Below are 22,593 nucleotides of genomic sequence, written 5' to 3' on the forward strand. Positions count from 1 at the left end.
TTTTAAAAGTATTATTATCAGCGTCATAAAATGGCTGCCACTTAAAACTGCCTGTCCCAGTACACAAACACTGCTCATGCCTTTTCTAATCATCCCTGCCTTACAAGGCTAGCGAAAAACGTTAAGATTTACCCACACCTCTGGATACCAAAATATGGCTCAAAGGCAAGACAATTTTTAGATAGATATTTAATTTTCAATTTAGAAATGCCATGTGCTAGAACATGTGCATTCCTTCCCCCCTGGTTTCCTTCCGTTCCTGGATATAACTTAAGTGTTTGGCATACTTTTTATGTCCATCACTAAGACTACTGTATTTAAAAATTTACAAATATGAACTGTTTAAAATTGCATTCTTAAAAAGTAAAAACTTATCTCCAAAAATCGTGATATACAAAGCACATTAGACTTCTGCATTAACTTTAAAAAATGCAATACACATAATCACTATTTTAAAAGTATAGTGCTTGTTTCAAAAACAGGAAAACTTAAAACTTTTGCTGATCGCAGTCTCTCAAGTGTATTTGATCTGAAAGCAATTCCTTTCAATCCCTGCAGTATCAGGCTGCAAAGGTGGTGGTTTTAGTTGTGTTCCCTAAACACTATTTTTTCAAAAATTAATTCTCTACAGTGTCAACCTACTGGATGACACAGGAACACCTAGCTACACAAGGGCAACATAAATTTCAACTCCGGAGAAATATCATCACACAAAACACAAACATTCTTTAAACTTTACAATCTTTAAAGGAAGTGATGTCATAACTGTATACATGCATTAATAATGTATATAACTTAAGAGTAACAGTAATTTAAAAGTAACTCCATCTTCAACAAGTCTGGAGTATTCTGGACATTCATCAAATATATGATTTAAAGTATACTTGGCAAAAACAGTAAAAACCTGCTTCTTGTTTTGACTAAAGGAATTAAATGCATCACAATGCCCAAGTTATTACCCAAATAATACTAAGTTTATTCAAAGACATCACTTCAAGAGTTAGAGCAGTCTGATCAATGAAACAAAAAACCTTGCATAAGAAAGCCAAAACCCTGGTGAGAATATGCAAATCATATACTCAAGGGGGTAACAAGTCTAACTCTGGGTCTTTCCTGACTGTCAAATGCATTGAAGCTTCCTATGCCTTCACACTGTGGCTTTCCAGAGAATTCGTCTTGCATTAGAAGCTTTCTGTCCTTGACCCAGTAATGACAAAAGCAACTTAAAAGAGATCCAAAATTGTAACTACTCAATTTGTATAGAAATTTGGAAATGTATTTTTTAACGCAAGGCTCAAAATATTTTTAGTAAAGAGTAAACTCATCAATTTGTAAAAAACTATATTCCACACTTCAAAATTTAAAAGCTAATTTAAACAAGAATTTTATGTAAAATTATAAAGTAAAATCAAAATTGGATCATATACCAATCACATTCTTGTTAGCTGCATGATTTTAAAACTATGACATGACAATTCTTAAGAACACATCCAGAAATGCATTCACATTTTTAAATTAACATAAAGATACAGTCATACAACAAAAAATATCTTATATGCTTTATTACTTCAGCCACTGATAAGCTACTTCAAAGAATGAAGGAGAAATCATGATTTAAACAAACAGCACATTAAAAAGCTTCAGAAGAGAAAGCATTACAGGACACTGTCAAAATAAATGGATACATTTAAAGCAGCACCAACTAAAACATAAGGATAAAATAAAATACAATTATTATCAACCAGAAAGAACTGTCTTAATATACACAAACATAAACCTTGTAATATTTTAAGCATAAAAAATACAATTACATTGCCATAGTAACAAACACAAAGCTTAAGTATTAATAGCATTCCAAAATTTTTGTGGTTACAGATTTAATGATCTCAGGAACTATTTATTAAGGTTTTGATAAGTCATAAAAAAAATTTTAATTGTCACGTGTATCAAAAGAAACAATCAAAAATATAAACTGAAAGGCATCAGTCAAGGGGTCCTATTTGTGATTGTGTTTTTAAATGTACATTTTTTCATTCATATAACTTTCTCAAATGTCTATTTACTATAATTTACTACTACCAGGCTGCTCTATGGCCCTCGGTTACAAGTTTGAATATCCCAGATTCTTCAAAGAAAAAAATTTGCCTTGTATGTAAAATGGTGCAATGCAGCAATGGCTAAACAGACAAGGTCATTTTTCTGCAGCATGAAAACCTAAAACCTGAAAATTTACTGACAGAAAAACTACAGTTTCTAGGAAAGGCCCCTCCGGAGAAAAGTACATTACCTTCTGAATGCTGTAAGAGGCCTTAAGTCACAACTCAACTTTCATAAATTGATACCAAAAAATCAGGGTGTGGCATGTTAGCAATCTCAAGGTCACGCTTTAAAAACCAACCCAAGTTAGAAAATTCTTGAAATACAGACAGCAATCCATGTCTGTCAAAGTAAACAAGTGTAAGCTGAGGTTTCCCGAAAAAAAAAAAAAAAGAAAGAAAGAAAGAAAGTTGATAGCTCATACCTCGATGCATTGCTGTGTAGCGAACTGTCCTCCTCTTGGCTTTTGTCCTTATTTCTCATCATCTTTTAATTCTTAAATATTAAGGGGGAGGGGGAATCTGTGTTTGCTTTGAAGTCCTGTGCCCAGGTATTTACTGTCAAAAGTTGAAAGAAAGGTGAGGTCCCAGCTTCTGCGGATGGTTTTATTATCAGGAACAAAGTCCTGACGATGTTAGCGATATTCATGTAATGCAACAACGATAAACACCAGAAAAACAAAATATTTCTATTTTTCCGTTTTAAAATGAGAGGGGGATAAACTGAACGACAGAAGCATCACTATCAATAAGGAAAGTTTCTCAAAAGTAACACACTGGATACAAATAACAATCTCTCTATCTTATTGCGTCATCCAGGAATTTCTCATATTTACAGTAAATAAAGCCAAGTTCAACATTAATTTTTTTAAAATTATCACTGATTATCATGGACTTACCTGATCCATGTAGTAGGTCCAAAGCAAGAGTCCTATCTAGTAGTAGAAAAATATCCGATCCAAAATAATTTTTAAAAACGCAAAATTCTCCGTTAAAAAACAAAAAGTAAATGAAATAATCCTCAAATATGTTGACTTGTCAAAAAATAAAGCAATAATTAATACTAAAACAGGTCCGGAAGGGGAAAAAAAAACCTCATTAGGAGAGCGCACAAAAATGGAGGTGCGCCATGGCTTCTAAGCTGGAAAAAACAACGACCTGGGCTCTCAATACGGCAGCTTCTTCCAACAAGGCACGAAAAGAAAGCTCCTAAAAGCAGCTTTTCTCCCAAAAAAAGGTTCGGATCGACCCCAGTAAGTCACTAGAAGAGGCAGGGGGCTGCGGGGGCCCCCTGAGGCTGCCCGAAAGTTAGGGAAAGTTGCGTAAAGTGAACCGAAGCAGGGAGCAAAGCGCGCTCTCTCTAAGGCACAGCCGCCATCTAGAGCCTCCTTCCCAGCTCTGAGAGCTCTGCCTTTGATTGACACTCTCTACATTTACCCCACAACTCAGGTGATGTACCATAGACCCACCCCTTCATCTCCACCAAAAAAAAAAAAAAAAGAAAGAAAGAAAGAAAAAGAACCAGATTCTCCATCCAAGAGAGCCAGAAGACCCCCAACTCCACACCTCCCTGCCCCTCCAGACCACTCCATCAGAGGGAGGGGGAAGGGCTTCTTAACCCCCTCTGGCTCAAGCACCCTTTTTAAGCCAGAGAGAAATGTAATTTGTTCCTTTTGTCTAAAGATCTGCTAAATATTTCAGTCCTTGAGCTAAAATAACTTCCTCCCTGGACAGGAAGTGGAGTTTTATCAAGCCATTTTGAAATAAAGATAATTTCAAGAGACTCTAAAGCTCAGTTTAAGAACTAATCTTTAAAATAATTAACACCCCACCATGGGTAAAATGGCTTGTAAATAGAAGCAACATTTCAACACCATAAATTAAATCAACTCTTGCCTTCTTTATGGTGCCTAAAAACATCTAAAGATTAAGGGGGAATTTTCCACCTCAACTGGAAGGAAGGGGTAATTTTTTACAACTCAAGAGCGCCTCCCTAGTGTTCAACTGCAGTAGAGCAAAAGTTAATACAACCATTTTCCCCCCCAGAAGAAACAAACTTCTTTGTAAACCATTAATCTTGGAAGTGCCACACATCAAACATATTTACTTCTTACATATATTTGGGCATAATTAATAACTTCGAATTCAAGAAATTACACCAACCTTGGTCACCTTTAAATCAAACACTCAACCTCAACTCCAAAATCAAAAGAACCCTTTCACTCATGTTTGAAATCGAATTCTAAGTACACTCACATTTCATCAATCACCGCCACTTAAATAGGCCACATCTACCAGCCAATTATCAACTGTCAAAGACAAACCCCCTCCAGATGGAAGCACGAGGTCTATAGAAACAAAATTACAAATGCAACAAAGTATTCTCTCCCATGCACACAAGTAACCAACCACATACAAATGCCGAAAAAACTAAAAACATTCCTTTACTGAACCCTACTGGTCAAAACCATGACACTCCAGCAAACGAATTCATTTTAGTTTCACTACCAAACGTAATTATGTTAAATCTAAGAAAATGTAAAAAATCAGTTTCAAGTCTACAAACATATTTCCATCAAAATCCAAAAACTCAAGTTTTCAATTTACAAATATCAACCACCTCACATCATCCAAAGAACAAACACTGCATCTGTATTAACCACAGATGTGTATTCTAAGGTAGTTTACATTAATAACAGACTATTTCATTCTTTGTTCTATATACTGAGAAAAACACCACCAATCGTCATTTGGTCAACAAAGTCCCCATCACTGCTTTATCAAATTTATTACCAAAGTAGCAATCAATGAAAATCTGGCATTTGATTTCAACCATGGGTAACCAATCTAAAGCATGGTATAATTCATTTAAACTCCCAACTGCACAAAACAAGAAAAACAAGAATTTTTTTCAAATGTAAATAAATTACACTGTCATATTAGGTAAGCCCTTTAATGTATACCCAAAGACTTTAAAAATACACCTCTAATATAAGACAATACAATACAAATTAGTATAACTCAAATATTCAGATGAGCATTTCACATGGCAAAGGACGACTTTCATCAACAAAAATTGAAAGACACTGAGACTGTCTTGGACTATACAGGAAATGAGACCAGCACTTTGTTTTATATTATATATTCACTATAATCTCCTGACACATTCAAAGTTACCATTACCCAATGATTAAAATGCAAGATATTTTGAAATGACCCAAACTCAAAGGAATTTATTCAAACCCTATAATAAAAAGCCAGCCAAACTGGGTGTATATAGCTTTAATCCCAGCACTCAGGAGGCAGAGGCAGGAAGATCACTGCAAATTCCAGGCCTGGCTGGTCTACAGACAGAGTTGCAGGACAGCCAAGGATACACAGAGAAACCCTGTCCTGAAAAAATAAAAAATAAATAAAAATAATTTTTTTTTTAAATAGAAGAAAGGGGGAAGGGGGAGAGAGAATATATCTATTTTAACCAAAGGACCATTCCACTTAATCACGGGAAAAATCCAGGTTTTCTAATACACATAAATCCCAAACAAACAAAACCATTCCATTTTACCAGCTTTATTTAGTATACTTTAATGAAAAGCAGCAGCTATAAAGGTCAAAATGTTATCAAGGTAAAATGAACATTTAATGAAAACGTCCACTGAAAAAATTTATAAAAGGCCCAAACTGAGAAATTTTTAAGTTTTAGAGATTTTATTAAAGTTAACATTCCATAAGGTCACTTCAGATCAAACTGCAAGAAATTCCAGGAATACAAACTACCATTTGTAGAATTGTAGAGTCTTCTCCAGATGTCAAAAATGTACATGACATGTAACAAGTCTTTAGGAAGTAAATTCCACTGTCCATTTGTGTTGGGTAAGAATCATTCATTTCATGGAATCCACATTAAAAGAATCCTGTGTTGGTTGTATAATATTACAGCATTCTTGCATTAATCCATTTTCCTCAATTCCCCATAATGGGCTGCCATCTTGATTTCTCAGTGGTAAAGTCCATTTCAAACTCTTCAAGCGGGGTGCTTCATAAAAAATTAGAAGAAAAAAATTCTGTTGGAGTAACAGTCATCTTATTCAAACAGAAAATTCTATCCACTTTGAAGATATTCTCTACCATACACAAGTCTTTAATGAAACAGCACTATTGTAACAACCTCTCAAAGACAGAATCAATGAATTCACATATTTTAAGTTCTCCTGTCACAGATACATTTGTATCCATTAAAAATAGTTAACAGCCAAGGGTCAAATTCTTAAGAACTTAACATGAGTATCATAGTGCATATATGAAAAGTAAAACCAAATATTAAAATTCAAGAATGGTGGGAGACTAAATTACAACCACATGTGGACAATTTCAATGCAAAAAGTTTCCAAGCTCTTTCAAAGAAAACTAATTATATAATCTTAGATTTTTAAAAAAAGCAATAGCTAACTGCATGGCATACTTTAACAGTCTTATAGATATTAATTTTACTTAGAAGCACCTTTATAGCTTCATATCTGAAAGTGGAGTGAATGTAAGTCACATGAAAAAAATCAGAAACATTTCAGCTTGGCTTACTTGGAATTTGCCACAAAAATGCTATCTCTTCTCAAATCATAAACAACTAAATTTCACTTCAAAAACATCATTATGTTCCTCCTGGAAAAATTAATCTATTGCTTAACAGTTTAGACTGAAGGAAGGAAAAGATGAGAATCCAGGGGATTTTACTCCTTGTCTCCGGAGGATCATACTCACACAAAACTTGAAAAACATTTTTTACAATTTTCATGTTATGTTGAGTCCATGTGTATGTATGTACCTGTCTGTGTAGTGGGGGGTGCACTTGTATGTGGGGCAAGAACATGTGTAGACCTGAGGATAATACTGCTGCTGAGAATGAAAATCATCATAACCGTAATTGTTGAAGCAAGACACCTCGGTCATACCCAGAGCTCATCAGTTTGGCTTATCTAGATAACCAGTTTCCTCTGGGACCCATCTCCACCTGGAATTACAGGCCGGTGGTATCTGGGCATTTACTTGCATTTTGGGGGACACAAATTCTCAAGCAAGAGCTTAATGCTTAAATGCTGAGCCATCTCCTGAGCTGGAAAAGACATTTTAATTTTAATTTCTGGTCTTTCATATACATTCTACAACTTTCCAACTCAACTTGTAGAGCTAGTCAGTGATTACAGTAATAAAACAATATGAAAATGTTACTTCTTGGCTAATTTTCTGTCTTCCTAACTAAAATTAAGGTGTGTTCTTCAATACACACATTGTAAAACAATACCAAAAAAAAAAAAACTAGACAATCAAAAGACAGTGGTGCCTCCTATTAAAAAACAATTCTTTAAAGGAGTAAGGAGTGTCACAGCATCAGTTAAGAATCCATACATCAAGATATTCTCTAGTAGATTTTAAAAATTTCTCAAATCCTACAAAATGAAATATAACTCCTTGTATGTGTGTATCAATGAACTACCATTTGCCTTGTTCTTTCCTTAAAATTAAGTAATGGCTATACAATTTACTTCTAAAACAATTTTTTAAAGGAGGGGGATGAGAAAAGCATAGTATCTTTCAGAAGGAAGAGTAGTATACTCATAGCGTGCATAAATTTCTGGACTTGAGCCCCAGAACCACATAAAACTGGGCATGGTGGCAGCCCTTGTCTGTAATCTCAGTCTGGGAGATGAAGGACCAAACATTCAAGGTCATTCTTGGATAGGTGGGACTAACCTCAAAAAAAAAAAAAAAAAAAAAAGAAAGAAAGAAAAGAAAAAAGAAAAGGCCAGATACGGTGGCTTCCACATGAGATCCCAGCACTCAGGAGAAGCTGAAGGAAGAGGATTGTGCCGAGTTTAAAGCTGGAGTAGGACACAGTCTCATAAATAACAAAAACTAATGATATTATCATTAGAAACCTACTCAAAATCTGCACTCCCATAGCAGTCATGTCGTCAAGTGTTGTAATTTAAAACTATGAGAGAAAACCGACAACTTTTACATTATAAATCCATGATCAAAATGCACTCATGCAAAGCCTAAGACCCAAAGCCAAAAGTAAGAATGTTGTTAGAAGCAAATAAGTATGAAAGCTAATAAAAAGATCTTTTAAAAATTACTAGGAAGTAAGTCATTTGCACTCATGAAATTTCAAATACAACAAAAATTGTATTTACAAGTATAAGTTTCACTTGAAGAAGGAATCAAACATGAGCACTTGAAACATGCAAATGTTAACAAAATGCACAGCTCAGTGGATACCAACAAAGAGCCTAATGACTACCTCTTGTGACACTACTGAGGTTAGATGAGCTGGCACACAACAGGAGATGAAGTGCAAAGTATTCCACTGCATCACAGTAATCCAAGCATAAGGACCTCAAACTCAAGAGTTAGAACACTTTCTATTCCAACAGCAACAGCATCGCTGAGAACACAGGTCACGGAGTCACTTATTTAGGAACAGTTCTGCCTCTAGTGTTATAGTGGGGGAGGGGGATGTTCACTAGGAATGGATATAGATAAGTACATCTCTTTCTACATTAACGTGTGACCGCGCACACACACTGCACAGGCGTTCCTGTGCTCTAGTATTCTCTGCTTACTCAGACAGATCAAGAACCTGTCACCTGATTAAGATTCAAACTTAGTATGATTAGAATGCTATTTTGTAATTTTCTAGTTTGTACTTCTAAGTACATATATTTATTCTAAGACCAACTTTCTGTTCAAATCTTAAGTTTTTATGTCACCAAGATAGTTAATAAATTATCTCTGGAAATCCAGTCACTAGACTCATTCATAACTTAGGAACAGAAAATTGATTATGACTATCTTCAAATAGGTTAGACGTTATTAACTAAAGCGCAGGCCACTGACTCTTGAGGAGTGTAAGCAGGCTCTCGGAATAAAACACCTCTTTCCCTCTATCTCAAGCAGCTTTACATCTAAGATAAAGAACAGCCTCAGTCAGGGACTAAGGATGGCCTTGAACATCTGCTTCCTGCCCACCCAAGAGCTACAATTATAGGTCTGTGCCACCACGTTCAGCTTATCTTTACCAGTTTTAACAGCAAAGAAAAATATAGGGAACAAAGAAAGTTAAAAAGAAATTAATGCTTCCTAATTTTTTTAAATAAATGGCTGTAAGGGTACTACTATTAATGAAATTTATTTTTCAGAAGTTAAATGCTTGTTTTACAACTAAAGATTAACATAAAATGTTCAGTTAGTACAAAAATACCATCCTTTCTGTCATGTAATTGTATATTTAACACTTATGACTTAGTTCTGTCTTTTGCTTTTGTCTTGAAATTTTAATACATTATAAAAGAAACCCTGACACCTATTTGGTCTAATGCTAAAATAGATTGAATGCTCAACAGACTATATTAACAAGTCTGGACCTTAAAGTAACAGTAAAATTATTACAGAAAGACTAGCTAATGTTCATCAATGAAGGGATAAGGTCAATTACTGATAAAAGTAAACTTTCCTGAGTTTACAATCTAATCTAATTACAAACCAAGTTTAAAAGACCAAGTTAGGGGAGGTACATAGATTACTTCTAATTTTTATTATGACCAAATTTAGCTTTCAAACACAGCTATAATATTTTACATTAAAAACATATTTTAATAATTTTATTTTGCCTTTCATTATTCTCAAAGCACTAGTTAATAATGTTTAATAAAAGCTAAATTAACACAACAAACCAACAAATATTTACGGAGTAGCTAGTGCCAGGCATCTATGGTCTTAACTGTAACCACACAGGGAACTAGACACCTGTAGTAGACAAATTTGGGGTCTCCTTCCTCACTCTCCCTCAGGAAACACACAAACCTTGCTTCGTAGGCCATTGATAGCCAGCCAGTGCAGTCTCAGTGGCAATAACTGGAAAGGGGAGAGGGGGATCCTGCAGAATCTGGATTCCCAAGTGTCTTTATTGCTATGAAGCAGCTATAGACAATTATCTTAAGTTTGTTGCCAATGAACAAATAAATCCTTTTGGCAATTCACCCAAAATGATTTATAACAACCTTCCCATTTTACTCTTTCCCACTACTTGTCTAGTTTGGAATTTAAAAATAAAACAAAACAAAACTATTTCACAGAGGTGGTAATATTATCTTTCAAAGAGCAATTTCTATGTCAATAAGGCTAAACTTTCAGTCTTGAAGTTTTAAGTTCAGTTAATTTATCAGAACTAATTACAATTAGAAATTAATTAGAATTAATTTCTATTATCTAGAAAGAACCAAAGTAGCAAGTTCAGACTCTAGGACCATGGCCTGTTTTCAGTGAATGTTCTAAGCTGTGTATCCATTTCAGTACAAGTACTCTCAGCCCTGAAACTGCAATGAGAAAGCACAACAGAATCTAAACAATACAGGTAAATGCGCAATCAATCAATCAATAAACCCAGGGCACTAGAAACAAGTCCAAATGGGAGTTTTTGGTCTTTTATTTTCTGACCCCATTTGTGGTGGACATATGCCTTTAATCTCAGCACTCCGAAACCAGAGCCAGGTAGGTAAATCTCTGAATTCCAGGCTGGCCTGATCTGAGTTCTTGGTTGGCCCATAGTTAGACCCTGTCTCAAATAGAAGGGTGAATGGGTGGGTGGATAGGTGGGTAAATATGTTTCAATATCTAAACAAAGGGAGAAAGGCAACATGTGATTAATAAACTTTACATATCTAGGCTGGACATGGTGCCACTGTCTTTAATCCAAGATCTCAGGAGGCAGAGGCAGGCAAATCTCTTTTGAGTTCAAAGCCAGCCTGATCTATATTAAGAATTTCAAGACCTTCAAGTATAGTGTTTGAAACTCTGTCTTAAGAAATACTTCACGGGCTGGCGAGGTGGCTCAGTGGGTAAGAGCACCCGACTGCTCTTCCAAAGGTCCAGAGTTCAAATCCCAGCAACCACATGGTGGCTCACAACCATCCGTAACGAGATCTGACTCCCTCTTCTGGAGTGTCTGAAGACAGCTACAGTGTACTTACATATAATAAATAAATAAATCTTTAAAATTAGGAATGATAAACCTTTAAAAAAAAAGAAATAAACTTCACATTTAATTATTATGAATAATTATGTTTAAAATATCTACTCTTAAAACACTGTTTACAGGTTTGATAAAGCTATGCACTTACAATTCCAAGTCAGTAACTTAAAATTCCTAGTTACACATAAAATTAAAAAATAAACCCAACAAGTAAAGACTTACTAAATGCTTCGATGTCTATGGTGCAGGCCTTTCATTCCATCTGAGGATTCACATTTCTGCAAAAACCAGAATAGATTGTATTAACTCCTATGACTTACAGTACAACTTCAATACCTTCCAAACTACTCCAAGCAAAAGACAGGAAAATTGTGACAAGACCTTAAATTTTTGCCGATGCCAGAGCTGAACTCTAGAACAAGTTACTAAAATTAAAAGCCTAGACATCATTCATTCACCAAGAACTCCATATGAGTAATAACTGAGCTCCTGCCTTAACTTGACTGGCTATGCGATGTTGAAAACAAGTGAACACCACATTAATCCATACACTGGTCTCCCATCTGATACATTTCTAAAACCCTACCATCTGCAAGATCCTTCTCCCTATTACTACTATATTCAGTATCCATCATATGCTAGCAGCAGCATAGTATAATCCCATATATAATCAATCTTTGGGTTTTTTTTCTTTTTTTTTTTGGTTTTTTGAGACAGGGTTTCTCTGTGTAGCCCTGGCTGTCTTGGAACTCACTCTGTAGACCAGGCTGGCCTCGAACTCAGAAATCTGCCTGCCTCTGCCTCCTGAGTGCTGGGATTAAAGGCATATACCACCACACCCGGCTTTAAGATTTCTTTTTAATACTTGTGTGTGTGTGTGTGTGTGTGTGTGTGTGTGTGTGTGTGTGTGTGTGTGTGTGTGTGCGCGCGCGCGCGCGGCGTGCACAAGTTCAGAAGACAGCACTGGCTATTCTGGATCTAGAGTTACAGGAGTATGAGTGTCAAGAACCGCACTAGGTCCTTCCAATATACAGGATCTTAAATGCTGAGCCATCGCTCCAAGACTAACACTAATAAAAATATACACTTATCTATGCAATTTCGGGAGTTTTCACTAATTTCTGACTTAAGTTCCTCAAAACTAAATGAGAAATGCTTCCCATTTCAAGTACTTTCTGAGACATGGATGAGTTTTCCATTTACCTTGGTTTTGTATAATTACAATAATCGCAAAATAGGAAAGGGCTGTGGTGGTGGACACCTTTCATCCCAGATCACAGGAAGCAGAGGCAGGCAGATCTCTGAGTTTGAGGCTAGCCTGGTCTAAAAAGTGAATCCCAGGACATCCTGGGCTATACAGACAGACCTTCTCCCCACAAAAAGGGGGGGGGGGTGAGGAGGGAAATAAAGCTAGGTGGTATAATTAGGTGGTATATAACACTTAACATATGTGACGCCCCGAATTTAAAACAACAACAGCAAAATAAAACTGTTTTGAAAATTTCATGTGAGAGTTCAAAATCAGCTTGGGTTACCTACATGAGACCATGTGAAAGAAAAAGGTTAAAAACTTAAAAGTTTTAAGATTTTAAGATATCAATCAAACTAACTTCTTAAGAATTGTTTGCTAAGAAATGTAAATGAAATAAATACCTAATTTTAAAAAAAGCATCATTTGTAAGTATAAAAAGCAATTTCCTGTTTATGTGGCAAATCTAAATTTATTTTTTTAAATCATAAACAAGAAATATAGCAAGATCTGTTTAAAAATTACCATTAAAGTAGGTTCTAAAATATCTTCCTAATAAGAAACAATGGAAAGCAATGATCTTAAAATTTTTAAACCTTGAAAATTTTAAAGTTAAGTGTAATCTGACCTTAATAGGAAGATTTTGTTAACCACAGAAGGAAACTAAATTGACTTAGGGGAAGGGATACCAGTCTTCTATGACAGAGTGTTTCCTTAGTATCTATGAGGTCCTTGATTCAAAATTAAAGAAACTGATTGAGAATCATTTATAAGAGTAGAAAATGTTTAAGAAATCTTGGTAAAAGGGATTCTCTAAGAGAAACCCCTCACAGTGGTTTGATAATGTGATTATGAGTCAGTCACCCTACCAGCCCAAAAAATTTAGGTTCTAAAACCACCAAAAAGTCTTTTGATCTCACCATGCATCACAATGACATTAATGACATTGGTGACATCCATCACAGGTCCTCCTTTCCTAAAGCACCAGAGCCCACTTAGTTCAGTTTAAGTAGACTAAATCTGATTTTCCTCAAACTCCTACCCATCTCATATACTATAACATGTATTCTGTGATGTAAAAATAAACTTTAGGGAATATAAATGAGCATATGATGCTGGCTCTTTGGCAGTAAAAGTCAAGAACTTTTGTTGGTTCTTAAATCCCTTAAACTTTTAAACTCTAATATGAAAATTTAACAACACTGAATAAGAAAATGTTTACAAAGATAGGTTAGTGATAGTCATCTGCAAGGCATAAATAAAGGTGCAACTATGTTAATCCAAGCCATTTCTGAGACAAGCTTTTCATGGTCATCCTTGTGCAGCCTGAGCAGTCCCAGATAAACAGACATTTCTTACAGAGAATTTCTTTAAAATAAATCATTAAGGTAGGCATGATGGTTGACAGCTATAATTCCACAACTCAGGACCAAGGACACTATCTCTAAAAAGAAAAAGGAGAGAAAAAAAAAAAAAAAAAACCACAAAGATTCTATTTTAAAACCTCCTTGATGATCTGAATTAAAAGCACTATGGTTACGGTTACATTAACCACTTAATTCTTGGGGCTGAAGGGATGACTCAGTGGTTAAAGCACTTACGCCCTCGCAGTTATACGGGTGTGGTTCTCAGTGCCCAATGGTGGCTCACAACCATCCTTCTTTAACTCCACTTCCAAAGAATCCAACCACCTCTCCTGAACTCTGAATGTTCTAGGCTCACATGGTAGTGCAAATACATACATGTAGGCAGAATACTCATTCCCGTAAAATTTTTTAAATCTTAAAAACAATTATTTCATTCATGTTTAGAAATACATCTTTAAATTATTAAAATGGGGCCTGTGAGACTGTGCAATATGTAAAGGGACTTCCCAACATGCCTGAAAACGTAAGTAAGTCTATCTCCTAAAACAATCCACAAGATTCCTACTCAACTTCTCTGACCTTCAAATTTGAATTTGCAAGCACACACACATACAAACAAATGAAATTAAAGCTTAAGGTAAAAACTGTTTCATGACGCACAGTCCTAGGGAACATCATTAGATAATGTATAAATCCTATCATCAGAAACACAGTTTGTAAAAACCAGGTCACCTACCTTAAAAAATTCCTAATAGTCTTAAATTTAGGGTAACAAACACGATGGCTAGCATCTGTAATCCCAGCACTTTTTGAGGATAATGCAGAATTACTACCTTAAACTGAAGCCCAGCCTATGCTACACAGTAAAATCCTGTTTCAAAAAGTCAAAAGTATGCTACCAACACTGCTTTAATGCCAATCCTGATAACCCATAGGTGGGGGCAGGACAATTCCTAAAGGCTGGTCCTGACCTCCATTTATTTTCACACAAGTACATAAATGTAATTTTTTAGGATGGAAAGCGAGGCTGAGATGACAGTGACAGTATTTTTCTACCATGTGCAAAGGCTGAGTTCAATCTCCAATACCACAAAATAATAAAAAATGCAGAAACAAGTTTTTAAAAAAATTTTTTAAGTCGATTACATCAAGAATAGCCAATTTGAAAATAACATCACATCCAACTTAGAACTTCATGAAATGATTTTATCTGTGAAATGCAGAAATATATTTACTTAAAATAATTATGTCTATTAAAAGCAATAAAGTATGTAAGGTATACAGACTACAAATCTTTAAACCTCTCATCATCTTTAAAGCAGTGAAAGCATTACATTAGATTGCAGGCAGCGCCCGTGACTGCTTAGTCATCACATACACCTGATGTAACAATACAAATGTAAGAGAAAAAAACATAATTTTTTAACTCAAAAACAGCCTAAATTTCTAAATACTCAAGAAACTATGATCAGAAACTGAAAGTTAAAGAAAATTCACATTATAATTACCTATTTTATATGCTAAAAATCTATGTCATGTTATGATCCAAAAACACTGGTGACTAGCTGCAACATCTTTGGTCATGTTAATCCTTTAAAGCTATAAAAACATCAAATATATTCCAACATAAACACAACTAGAATAAGGAAATTTTTAAGAATTAAAGAAATTGTCCAAAATGCTAAGATAAAACCAAATATTTAAGCATTCGTTACTTTAATCCATAAATAGAAAATACGTGACAAAAACTTACCTTGATCATATATAGTAAAGCATATACCATTGTAGGCCACATAATACTATCTAAGATATATCTGATGACTAATCTCATGACAGTAAACCTTTCCATTAAATTAGCTCAAATAATAACTATTCACACTGAATATAGCAGTATCATAAAGATAATATGTTATTTTTCAAAAAAACAATTTACTCTAAACATTTATCTGGTTATAAAAACTGCCTCTAAAAGACTAGAAATTTAGCAGTTACTACATCTCTTATTAAATTAAAAAATTAAAATTATTTAATATTTCTAACCTCCAGCTGTTTATTTTTCTGTCCAAATAAGACCTCAGATAAAGCATATTGCCAATTTATACATACGTTCTGATAGTATCATAGGAAACAGATCATTCTCAATTTTTATAACTGTTCAACAAATAGCAACTACACACTCTATCAGCTGCAGAAAGGAAACCCTAGTCTTAGCACATGTTATAGGAATATAGGATTAAAGATCCTTTTGTATATATTCTATCTTTGAAAGATTATAGAATTTAAAAGTGTATCATTTTCTTTTTTATAACACAAACCTAAACTGCAAAACAAAATTTCACTAAGCTAACACAAAGGCAATAAAATTAGTCTATTCCCCTTATTTGACCCAAAAGTAGGTAAACACAAGTTGATTTTCCATATATTCCCAAGATATAAGTAAATATGCTCTCTCATTTTAATTAACTATTCACTTGGTGTTTTTTTTTTAATTTCCCAAGGCATCACTTATAATTTCATATTTTCTGTGGCCAATCACTTACAAACAATAATTGAATATTACTTCTGGATTCAAGCTTATATGGGCAGATTTATTTCTTTACATACATGAGGAGTCACATTTTCTGCATTCACCTTAATATTCACCTATTAAGATAATCATTTCATGGTATGCTGAACCCAAAAACTATTTCTCTTTTAGGTTCAAAAACACCAGGACACTGACAGAAGCCTCTAAGAGCAGTGCATTTAGTTTGGTGGAATCTATTTATTTTTGTAGTTGTTTAAAGAACTACTAAATATGAGTATTTTAACTATATAATTATAAAGCCATCAAAGTTTGTTTTTAGTTTTTTGAAATATAGTTCAAGAAGCAAGGGAATAATAATTATAAATTTTCAGGACACTGTTTTATGACAGAGTGGGAAGGGAACTAAACAATATATCTTTCAGACTATATATATATAAAGACAACACTAATTTAACACTGCAGATTTAACCCTCGGGAAAAGGCAAGTATCATTTTATTGGGAAGATCAAATGTCTTGCTACTGGATACAGTTGTATGCATTGATATGTGTTACAGCTATCAACTGTTTTAATAGTTAAGACAAAAGGATTTTGGTTTAAGGTAAAACTATTTGGGTATTTTCTCATTTTTTTTTATATATACACGGTCAAACAGTATTTTTTTATTGACAAGCTTTAATGATATATTCCTACCCAAATGTTGGCAAATATTCAAATATAACAATTAAAAAAACTTACTTGCTATATATAATAATTTCCCAAGGGCTCTTTCCTTTATTCTTAGAACTCTATGGTCTCAGTCTTCAAAATGGCACACCTTTTGGAGAAAACAAAACAACATTCTAAACAACTTACTGAAGAAATCAGTAACAAATAGAATGTTTTAAAACTTTATACAGAACAGAAACTAACTTTTGACATATTGCTCCCTAAAATCTATTAGTCTAAATGGCAAAAAAAAAAATTTTAATGTCCTATTAAGTCTCAAGTATTTAAAATGTAAAAACAGTTTGATATTAAAGTGGGGGGGGGGGGAGGACCATTTTGGTCCATGCCTGGCTCTAAAACCTTCTTACCAAAATTAAACAAAGCCTTAAAGACCTGCAGTATTTATACTATTCAAAGGTACATTATATTACAATGGCCATATGAATATTCCTTTAACCACTTACTCAGCGAAAGAGGCTTTTAAATGTTTTTTAATTTCATGTATTCATTCATAATCACTTTTTAAAATCATAAATACTAACTGAATGTTTGAAATACATCACCAAAAAGGCAAAACAAAAGTCTATTAAGTTAATTTTATGTTTAAACCAATAAATTTACCAATCTTACCTGGGATAAAAGCTGTATTTATTCAGAATTATCAGCAACCACATTAATTATCATCTTCTAAGTTACCTTTAAAGAAAATAAGAAAAAATATTTAAATGTTTTGATTTTTAACGTTTTCTTGACCAAAGACTCAGTGTGATAAAATGAGAAAAATATTCCAAAGACAAGATTCATGTAAAAACGTGGGGTGATACAACCTGAACATTTCTGCCTACAGTTATTCCTTATCTCAAATGTCTATGCCTATCAGTCTTTGTTTTCCTCATTTGGAATGTACTGACACATACTAGGGATTAAAACACTGGAATCCGAAAAGACACACAGAAAATACAAATGACTATCCCTTTGCTTTCCTTTTTCCATTAAGTCAGGTAAACAAAAACAAAGGAAACATTGACAATGTTTTTAAAAAATGCCACGATCTTAAATTTTTTTAGCATCTTCAAATAGCTCTTATATTTATGAGTATTAAAAATCAACTCCTCCAGGAGAAATTAGTGAACTTAAAATGGCCACTGGTTACTGTAAATTTTAAACTAGAAGCTATTTGATCTCACCAAATGGGGTATTAGCATTGTCTTTTAAGCAGCTCTAAAACTTGTGGTATCTAATGACCTTCATTCAATACCAAACCAGGGTCCAGAATATTGTCTTTCTCCTACCAAATTTATCATGTAAGATCATAGATCTGCTAACAATTATTTTCACATTTTATAACTCAAAAAGGATTCTGAACTACATTCTCAATCGCTTTAAAACCACTTTCAGTGATAAAATATTCCACAGCATTCTTTTGAAAAAACAAAATTAGTACTGAGAAATTCTGAGAAATCAAGGTATGGGCAACTGATAGACTATGTCTACCCCATAAAAGGTATTCCAATTGTTTTCTACTGTAAATACCCGATGAAATAAGGTCCAATCAACCCGCACCTTTGATTTTAGATGAGCTACGTAAGTCTCCCCAACACTGTCTTTACGCAGTTATTCACCTTTACAGCACAAGAGCTCCGCAGAATGAAGACAAATATATTCAAAAATACACAAAGGTCTGAACACTCCTAGTCTTCCAACGACTGATCCTAAATTACCTCAAATAATTTTTAAATGAGTATGCAGAAACAAATTTTTTAAAACTGTTGTTTCCATACTGTTCCGTTTCTAAGCACACCTCGACTTTTATACGTGCAACAAATGCAACAAATATGGCCCCTCTTCATCGCCCATCAATGGCAGTCTTACTTCAGGATTTACACTAAGTAACTTAAAGAGCTCTGCTTTTAGAATATTTCTTAACTTTTACGGCCAAGGTTTCTAATAGTATACACTCTCTTTTAAACAAGATGAATTTTAACTTGTAAAGGGTCGGAACCGCCTCAAGTTAGATTTAACATTCAAGTGAGAAGTTGCTGATAACGGCTTTACCTACTCATTTAAAAAAGTATCAAACAGTACGGTTATGTTCAAGTATCAGGATGTCAAATGGTCTTAACGAAAGTTCTCGGTAAAAATAAGCTGTATTCATCAAACGCCATCATCTTGCACCATAATTATCAAATCTACTTCCTTTAAACTGCCTTGTTGCCGTCGTCATTTTTGAAATACTAGATGCACTCCTGTAACTTGCCTTTTCTAAAAGACAACAAACGTCACGGACGTTTAACAAGCTGAAAGGTACCTTTGCATCTAGAACACTAACAGCCGTTCTCAAAAGCAGCTTAGAAAGAGTTAAAAGCCAACACCCAACAGGGAGAAGGGGGGAAAAAGACAAGTTTTATTTTGGTTTAAGCGAAGTGAGAGGTTCCATTGTTCTTTTAGATCCGACCCCAAAGATGGGTTCCCACCTCACTGGAAAAGATTTTTAAAAGCCCATCAACGGAGGATTGTTGTTATTTCTCGCTAAGTATCGAAGTAACTCACCAGAGCAAGCAGGGGTTCCACGGCGCGGCCGCCGCCCTCTCCCCGCTGGCTCGGACCGCAGCGCGGCGCCCGGCTGGGTATGCAGCGGGAACGCGGTGGCCCGACCCCGTGCTCCCGTGGCATCGGCCCTCCGCGGCAGTGCCCGGGGCTGCGTGTGCAGAGCCAGCCGGCAGCCACCCGCCGCCCCTCCCGCCCGCGCTCAAGGACGTCGTGCTTTTCCTCCCAAGGACAAAGGACAATAAAGGGAGCAGGGGAGCTACTCACCGGGTCGAAGCGCGGCCCCTGCCGCCATCGGCTCGCTCTTCCTCGCGTGTCCAGGACGGGTCGCCCGCCGCAGCCTCCCGCCCGCGGCGCGAAGCCGCCTCCCGGCCGCGCGCGACACCAGCACCGCCGCTGCCGCAGCGGAGCCACGGGCGTCGTGGGCCCGGCCTCCCCGGGCGCTCCGGCCGCGAGCTCCCACATCGCGCGCGGCCGCCTCGCCCCAGCCGCGGCCTCCCCGCTCTCCCAGAGCCCTCCAGGACGCCGGGGTAGCGCTCCCAGCGCAGCGGCGAGCCCACGGGCCGCGGCAGACCGCCTGACAGCTGGGCTTGCTGCTGCCTCTCCGGCCATCTTGTGCCGTGTGTGGTGTCTCTCCCGTCTCCTCGCTCGGCTTTCCTCCCTCCTCCTCCTCCCCCCGCCCCACACACCACACAACATGGCCTCTTCGCTGCGGCGGGAGCTGCGGCGGCGGCTAGAGCTCCGCGGCGCTCCAGCTCGCTCCCCTCCCCCAACCTCCCGCCTGCAGCTCCGGGACCCCCAGTGCGCACGCGCGCCGACACCCGCCCGCGGCGGCCATTGGCTGGGCTAGCTTCCTGCCCTCGCTTCCCGGAGCGGCATCACGCACTTCGTTCGTACCTTCCTCCCGCCCCAACTGCATACTATTGGTCAGTTCTGAACCCACCGCTTCCATGTTCTCAGCACCAATAGGGCTTATTTAATGCCAATCATAGCCCGTGGGCGTTTCAGGAGAGAAGTCCTGACCTGCGATTGGCAGATAGTGAAACTCTGGGTTTGCGGGGAGAGACGTAACTTTCTGCTCCGCAGTGCGGACCCTCGAAGGTAGTTTGTGTACGGACGAGCCATTAAAAGCTAACCTTTCCTGTTTCTGACTTGAGATTTTTTTCGTCCACAAAGGAAGAGGAAGTGATAGAGCGAAAACGACATGATTGACAAGATAAGCAAAAACTGCAGAACCTTCCTTCTTGGGCAAGCGCCATAGCCTCAGGATTTTTTGCCCCTAAGGAACCAGACCACAGGCAGGTTATGACCAGCACATTCGCTAACCTAATATCTGACTTGATATACCACTTATTTGAGGTAATCTAGTAGCATGCCCAGTAGTCCTGAGGGCCTAACAAACCAGCCTCTTAATTCTGATTAGCTGGATCCCACATTTTAGGGCAGCGTTGTTGAAGTGGTAGTTTAAACATGTCTATCCAGCTTTCCCCCAGAGAATTACACAGTACAAGCTTCATTTCCTCTCAAAAACTCCACTCTTTTACATTTCTTCTTCCCACTTCTGCCTGGAAACAAGTTTAGGCAGAATACAAATGAATCTCTGAACCGTCTGTCCTCAAGTATCTAAGGAAGTTGTTCTCGCACAGAAGCGGAATGTGGAAATGTTTCTTTTGGCAAGGGGCTAGGGGAAAAGAAAATATGCTATTAGTTTCCATGAGGGAAAAACACTTTTAAGAAGGGGCTTGCTTGTTGAGATGAGAGGAACAGTTCTAAAATTCTCTTGAAACTTAGTTTGCTCCTGGGTTAAAAATCACATTACTTGATCATGGACCACAAAAGTCGTTCTAGTTCCCTTTTGGAGGGGTGTGGAATCAGGTCTCTTTAACATAGTGTTGGCTGTCCTGATGTTTTTTAACGTTAATTTGAGCGTGTGTATGTGTCTGTCTGTCTGTCCACATTAAGTGTCACAGCACTTAATGTACACAGGAGGTGAAAGGACACAGTATAGGAGTCGCTTCTCTCCTACATCAGGCTTGTCAGCATAGCACCTTTTACAGGTGAACCTCAGGTTGACCCTTCAAACCCTTGCTTAAAAAAAAAAAATTACACTGAGGCTGGAGAGACGGTTCAGTGATTAAGATCTCATGTACTGCTTCTCTTCCGGGAGACCTGAGCTCAGTTTCCAGCACCCACATAAGGTGACTGGAAACTAGCAGTAAGTCCAAATCCAGGGGTACCTCTGCGATGCCTTCCTCCTAGAGCACCTGCGCTCCCGTGCACACACACCCACATAGACACATGTACAGATAAGTTTAAAATTAATAGAAATAGAATTTGGAGAATAAAAATCATATACTAAAGGTGAAGAGATGACTCAGCAGTGAAGAGAACTGACTGCTCTTCCAGAGGACCTCGGGTCAATTCCTAGCACCCACATCATAGCTCAGAACTGTCGTTAATTTCCAGTTCCAGGGGATCCCATGCCCTCATCTGACCGCCAAAGCCACACACAAGGGAATATGCCTACATGCAGGAAAAGCACTCCTACACATAAAAAGAAAGATCTTTTATAAATTTTTAGAAGGAAGACAATAGCTAGGAAATATGTAGATTACTGATAGGTAGGTAGATAGATGGTAGATATGTAAGAAAAATAAGAAAAGAAAACTTCTCAGCAGATGTTCTTGAGAGGCTGAGGTGTGAGCCCATGAGTATGATCATGTTCACCCTGGGCCACATAGCAAGGCCCTATCTCAAAAACCCAGTAGGTGACTAAAGTTAATGATGCATAAGCTACTTAGGTATAAGATAAAACTTTGTACAGAGCTCAGGTGACTTCTGTGCACGTCTTGTACTAGACATACTTCCTGGCAATATACTTTGAGACGTAATGCTTTAATACAAATTAAATTTTCTCCAGGCATCATCATTTATACTCTTAGTCCTAGCCCTTGGGAGACTGAGGAAGGCAAAAAGATTGCAGTGTGTGTGTTTGAAACCATCCTGGGCTACAAGACAGCTATTTCAAAAAAGGAAAAACAAACAAAAAAAAAAAAAAAACAAAGACATGGG

At 36.8% G+C, this 22,593-nt stretch overlaps 1 protein-coding gene and 1 long non-coding RNA gene across 2 annotated transcripts in view, besides 1 other annotated feature; both read right to left on the bottom strand.

Moving 5' to 3' along the window:
* Positions 1-3,496, bottom strand: part of Chd2 (chromodomain helicase DNA binding protein 2) — a 115,095-nt gene extending 111,599 nt beyond the window's left edge. The window contains exons 1-2 of the mRNA NM_001081345.2: positions 2,996-3,496; positions 2,522-2,654 (exon numbers count right to left, since the gene is read on the bottom strand). Coding sequence (NP_001074814.2) covers positions 2,522-2,583 — 62 coding nt within the window. The 5' untranslated portion in view covers positions 2,584-2,654; positions 2,996-3,496. The remainder of the gene's footprint in view (positions 1-2,521; positions 2,655-2,995) is intronic.
* Chaserr (CHD2 adjacent suppressive regulatory RNA) lies at positions 1,548-20,145 on the bottom strand. Its single transcript, NR_037569.1, has 5 exons — positions 19,789-20,145; positions 17,605-17,670; positions 17,005-17,083; positions 11,347-11,402; positions 1,548-6,132 (listed from the first exon to the last, which is right to left on the bottom strand). It is a non-coding gene; the product is annotated as a CHD2 adjacent suppressive regulatory RNA (long non-coding RNA).
* Positions 19,627-20,716: a transcriptional cis regulatory region, noted in NCBI's record as "promoter|chr7:80701732-80704105 (MGSCv37/mm9 assembly coordinates) or Chaserr-p/p deletion targeted for CRISPR interference". NCBI's record gives its function as "positively regulates expression of Chaserr and negatively regulates expression of Chd2 in mouse ES cells" and the evidence as "EXISTENCE:mutant phenotype evidence [ECO:0000015][PMID:27783602, PMID:31784727, PMID:31704914]".

The sequence above is a fragment of the Mus musculus genome, chromosome 7 (assembly GCF_000001635.26).
Source record: "Mus musculus strain C57BL/6J chromosome 7, GRCm38.p6 C57BL/6J".
Classification (NCBI taxonomy): domain Eukaryota; kingdom Metazoa; phylum Chordata; class Mammalia; order Rodentia; family Muridae; genus Mus; species Mus musculus.